Here is a 6,359-nt window from a genome sequence, read left to right on the forward strand (position 1 = left end):
TTAGAGAAAAAATAGGCAGTGCTGGCATCTCCCATTTTAACCTCAAAAGCTTTTGCCCTTTGATAAGCAATACTTAGTTCAACCTTCCTGAACTTACAGTACTGCTGCCTGAGCTCCTCTTCCTCAAGGTAGAGATCAGAGTTAGTAGGAGCATGCTGTAACTTCTCTTGGCATTGATGGAGCTGCTGCTGTAATAATCTGACTTTTTCAGAAACCCCAACATACCGGCTTTTGTGCAGAGATCTAAATTTTCCTTTCAACCTACGAAGATGCTGAACCAGCTGATACATAACACATACCTTGATAAAAGTCCCTCATTCCCTTTGGACTAAGGCCTGAAAACCCATGTCCTCACTCCAACAGTTAAGATATTTGAAGAAATGTCTCCTTGGAGGCTCTGGAAGGCCCAGATAGAGAACAAGGGGAGAGTGGTCAGAGATCACAGCAGTTAAAACATCAACTAAGGAGTCAGGATACTCCCTAAAAAAGAGGGCATTAGCTAAAGCTCTATCCAACCGCATCCATTTAGTATCTGCCTATTCCTGCTTATTAGTCCAGGTAAACCAACACCCCTGAGTTCGAATTTCTTCCAAACCAGAATCTGGAATGGCCTGATTAAGCTCTTCCATAGCCTGAATCTGAGGGGAATCGGAACTGACCATTTCCTTACTATTATGAACACAATTGATATTCCCTATAACCAGCCAAGGACTAGAACAATGAACATTACTAACAATAAAATCCCAGAGAGGCAGTCTTTGAGCAGGATGATTAAACCCATAAACAAAAGTAACCTCCAGTTGCACCCTACCATGACTAACCAGAAGGTGAATCCACTTACTGCTACTATTAAGACACTGAATTGAGAAAGCAGAATTCCTCCAGAGCACCCAAATCCTCCAATTGTAGTGGGAAGAGTAGTTATCCTGAATGAGAAACTGCTTGAAATTCTTTCTTTGAATAGGAGCACATTTATTAACCCTCACTCGAGTTTCCACAACACACAAAATATCTAACGCACATTTATTAAACAAAGAAATAACCTCTAGTTGCTTTATTAGCTTATTCATACCCCTAATATTCCACAGCCCAATCTTCATGGAGAAAGAATTGGGGGTGGATCTTCTTCCTCACTAACCACCTGTTCAGCCCAAGTTGGACCCTTTGAGAGCTGAACATTTAGTACCCCTGGTTTCAACTTATGATATCCCACAACTTGACTAAGAGTTGAAGCATCCCCTACATCATCACAATCCAGAAGACCAAACTGGTTTAATGAGACAGGTATTGGAATCTGGGACTGCTGCCCATCTTCCCCCTGAATATTAAGATCCAGAACGTGGCTAGTGGTCCCAGAGCTATTGGGCAGAGCATGAGCTAGACTACCACCAGTCTCATGTTGATCCAAGGAAGCCCTACCACTAGTCACCAAGGGAGCAGGTGAAGTGATCACTGGACCAGGCTGAATACCCCCACCTGTGTCAGTGATCCCTACCTCCTTCCCAAGGGCGTTGTCCTCCACAACACCAGTAGAATCCTCAGAGGCCTGCATAACAGTTTCAGTGGCCTGAGTACTCTCAATAGGTTTATCAATATGATCCGTCCTATTAGTAGGATTCTTTGCCTCTTTTGCAGGAGCCTTGGGCTTCAAAAGTTTACAAGACTTACGTTCATGTCCCAGTTTCTTGCAATGGGTGCAATAAAACGGGAGCCATTCATACTCCACATCTTGAGTGATTTGGCCCAGGAAAGGAGAGTCAATAACCACATAGCTAGGTAATGGTTCAGCAAGATCAACCTCAACCATTAGACGGGCAAAAGATAACCTCTCCTTGTTTGTGGTGACAGGGTCAGCATAGAGAGGAGTACCAATTTTGCTTGCAATCTTACTCAAAGCAGAAGCAGACCAAATATGGGGATCCAAGTTGTGTAACAAAACCCAGACTGGCACCTTAGTAATATTATCCAGCTGGGTAGGAAACTGTGGAGACCATTGCTTCAACAGGAGTGAATGCCCATTCAGACTCCAAGCAGTTCCCCTCAGAATGGCGTTCATATCCTCAGCTTTTGAAAATCTAAAATAGAACCACCCCTTCTTAAAATACAAGACAGTAGGTTTAACCACATGATTCCATTGTTTATCCACAAACACTTTAACCTGAGCAACAGTAGGTTTTCCTCCCAAAAATTGACCAACCAAAGTATGCTTCCAGAAGAGCAATTCACTCTCAATATCCTTCTCTTCAATAACCACCCTAGTAGGAGTTGGGTCAAAAGACCCACTCAATTCCATTCCTACAGCAGATTTGTTAACCCTATCTACCCAGGTCGTCTTCTTCCCCGTATCCGTCGTAGGAACTGGTTGAGACGCAGATGGCCTCGGAACATCCGTAACAGTCGTTGTTTCCTTACTACCACCTTCATTAGATCCAGGACCACCAGTCGTCGTTTTCCCCGCTACCGGAGTAACTACAACAGTCGGCACAACTACCTCCTTAGAACTCCCAGCATAACCCTTTTTTGACACAACCTTTCCACTCCCAGTCCCCAGGCTACGAGAACTACGAATAGATTTATCAAGTGCTTGATTAATCAGGACAAAAACACAAATTTGAGTTACCTTGTGGAGTTGAAAGAGCTTCCTCCTCCGCCGATTTACCCCTTCGCGGGTTCTGAACAACAATATGTAGCTTCTTAGGACGACCCATGGTCGGAGAAAGAAGGAAAGATCAGGCAAAGAGCATCGCTGTCAGATCGCCTTTTTTCGCAGAGAGAATCCCTCTCCTAACCAACCCTATTATTATTATACTACTCTTTAATAATTGTAATCAAATATTGACGATAAACTCACGTCGAATACTAAGCCTTCTTTTGGGCCGACTTAATAATCACATGAAAATCCGAATAATCGTCACATATTTATTATCCTACGTGTATATAATTCTGCCAAATAATGGTCTTCCTTTGGGCCGACCATTATTCGCATGAATTACACACACTAAACTGAAAATTTGAATTTATTCACCCTAACAAACTGTATGGGCATAATCCTTATGAGTGTCATAAACATAACGACACTCCCTTAACTTGATTTTTAGGTTCAAATATTGGCATCCCCATCAAAACAAGACACCTAGCACAACATTAAGTTTTGTCTTTGGACATAAAATTAACTTGTAAGTGGTCATCTTGGTGTAGTGATCAAGTATTAACAATAAATTCCCGTCAAACATTAAGCCTTCCTTTAGGCCGACTTAATATTCACATGGAAACCTTACAATTGTTACATACTTATCACCACAAGCATGACTGAATTTCGGCCAAATAATAGCCTTCCTTTGGGCCGACCATTACCCGCATGAAAGTCAATCACACACTGTAGTCATAATATTCTAAATCATTCAATTTACACAATAGAGGTTACTTTGGTAACTTAGTGTGTCGATAAAACAACCTAAAATATTAGACCCGTTATTATAAATCCGATTGGCCAATTATTAAATCTGAAAACACAAGTACTTAATTGACAAGTGACTTAACCTTTAGTGATAATATACAAAACTTTATTAAAACAATTCCTTAGTCTCATAAGTATGTAAGCATAACCGACCATACAAATACAAACCTTAGTTTTCACTCGTCATTACATTAGACGTTTGCGAAATAGACCAATGCCAATTAGTGCAAAACTTAGTGCTAATCCATAATCCAAAAGAAAAAACGAAGTCCCCATAGAAAGCGTTCAAGGAATTTATAACCTTATACCATGTGAGTATATAAAATGTGTCGAAACCAAATTTTAGTTCCTTCCGGAACTTAATTAAACCCAATTATAAACATGTATCAAAACATTAACTTAATAATATATAACCTTATTTCCGATTGCCTGAAGTGCTTTAACGCTTTGTCCTTTAATCATGTAATTATGCGTATAAGGACACCCCATACTTATTATTGGTTGACTATGATTTATGATAATGTAAAACTGAAAATAGAAATACATAACAAGCAAAGTATGCCCGAATTCCGAAACAGTATATCTCAACCAATATGAAATACAGTCAAGCCAAAGCTCAGCAGTGGCCAACACACAACATATGTGTAATTGTGTAAATCCATGGAAATATGACAGCAGTACAATCCATTATATGAGAGAAATATAAGCCAAGCACAATAATTAACACAAATCCAAACATGCCAAAGACTACAACTTAACAGCCAAACAGTTTGTGAAAATTGATGATAATAAATAATAATAAATTAATAATTCCATCTCATCAACATATGTTCGGCAGCAACAATAGGCATGATTATATCAAATATCATTCAGATCGGTATTCATCCAGAAATTCATGTGAGCGATAAAAGTAATTTAACGCAGCAATAACTGAATTCGCACATATGAATATCAATCGAAATAAATCGTTATAAATATTTTAATATGAAGGTGGCTCTGATACCACTTGTTAGAATTAATCCGAATAGAGAGCATAAACTTTATACTAAATTACTCGGTATAAACTGTAGAGCGGAAGCGTACCTGATTATATGACGAAAGGTTGGGATGAACCGCCTGAAGGGACGGTCTTCGGGATTAGGTCTTCTAGTAGACACACATACCAATAGGGATCTCTCTACTGATGAGATGCGAGCAGATTAGGTTATTGTGTGCTACCAAGGACCATAACCCAGGTGACTTATATATAGTCTCCTTAATCTAATGCGTCCATCATGCATTAGTAACCTAATGGGTATCTACACAATTAAGATATCCGGCTCATACTTTATAAGACGTAATTAATATGCCCGTATTATATTATTTAGATGGATCACTATATTGGGCTAAACTTAAACGATAGCAAACAAAAACAATCTGTATAATAGTGTGTCCACATAAATAGTATTGGACCCAATATTCTTACAGGCCAGGCTGTGCGTGAGACGTGAGGAAGCAAGGAAGCAGAGTAGTAGCATCGTCCCCGAGCATACATCCCCTGCCCACCGGGGTGACATTACAACACAACAAGAGTCGAAAATAAGCGAAATAATTCACATAGCTATGACCTCGATCGGGGTGGCTGACCCCGGGGTCCGGGGTGGCACTAAGCAAGGCTGAAATGCGCCATGTTTCAGTTCCCCTGTATTGTTGCTATATAAACTTAGTTTCGTTTCATGTTTCAGAGTCCTCCGCCGTCATTTCTTAGCCTAGGTTTAGATTACAAAAACTAATTTATTTTAATAATCCGTACATACTTCATTTCAATTATTTACATTTTGATTCGGGTTTTATTTCGAGTTATCGTTCATCGATTTTCCTTCCTTTCCTTGTTCAATTATCATTTGTTATTTTTCTTATTCTTCACTTTTATTTTAGTATTTCATTTTCTTATCTTTAATTTATAATCATGCAATTATTTTCATTCTTGTATTTAGATTGTTTACATTTTATAATGTTGAAGTAGTTTAATTAATCTAGGGGCGCGGGGAACCCATGTTTGATTAGCACTTTGTATATGTTGAGTTAGGAAGTTTTAATATCAATTTGTTGTTTATATCACATGCTTGTTTCGTATTGTTAATCTTTGATCATTTGCCATAATCGTTGATTAATTTGTTATTCTTTTCCTAAGAGCGAAAGTCGGGAATTGAATTAGGCAAAGCATGTTTTAATAGTTCGACCTAATTTGTGCGAGAGCTCATTAGTAATCGTTCTATGGTTGGGTAATAGGCCGAGAGGAAATTGTTAATAACCTAAACAACAATTGATTTTATGTTCATCTAATTTGACATCGATTTATGTTAATCTACATGTGTAACCCCCTTCCCCCTAGATCTTTTATCATCATTGTTATATATCTAATTCTCGTTATTGTTATTAAATCACCAAACCAAACCCCAATCCTAATCGACCTTGATAAAATTCTCTCCATGACAACTAAATAACAACTCCCGTCTCCCAGAGATCGACCCCTACTTCCCTAACTACATTAATTTGTTTGTTAGCCAAGTCTAGGGTAAAAATATTATCTTTGTTTAGGGTACGCGATAACCCTATCAAATTTTGGCGCCGTTGCAGGAGAGCACGATTTTGTTTTCTAATTAGTTGTTGAATTTTATCTTGTTTTATTTTGTCATGGGGAACACTTGTTCTGTAACACCCCCATCTATCAAGGAGCCTTAATAAGACCATCCCTAGCAGATACGGGCATTACCATCTCGGTTGCCCGAGGAATAGTGTATCATAACGTCAATACAAGAACTATTAAAGTTTATTACAAGTTTAACCCAACAAAAGAAAGATACAACAGATGCATTAAACAACTACGGTGATACAATCCATGCCAGAACTCGCTAAAAGA

The 6,359-nt window shown here is 38.7% G+C and overlaps 1 protein-coding gene across 1 annotated transcript; it reads right to left on the bottom strand.

The window, feature by feature from the left end:
• Positions 1-536: 536 nt before the first annotated feature.
• On the bottom strand, positions 537-1,100 carry LOC141617362 (uncharacterized). The gene has a single exon (XM_074434550.1). The coding sequence runs from the start codon at positions 1,098-1,100 to the stop codon at positions 537-539; it is 564 nt and encodes a 187-aa protein (XP_074290651.1).
• Between the last annotated feature and the right edge of the window lie 5,259 nt (positions 1,101-6,359).

Source organism: Silene latifolia, chromosome X (assembly GCF_048544455.1).
Source record: "Silene latifolia isolate original U9 population chromosome X, ASM4854445v1, whole genome shotgun sequence".
Taxonomy (NCBI): domain Eukaryota; kingdom Viridiplantae; phylum Streptophyta; class Magnoliopsida; order Caryophyllales; family Caryophyllaceae; genus Silene; species Silene latifolia.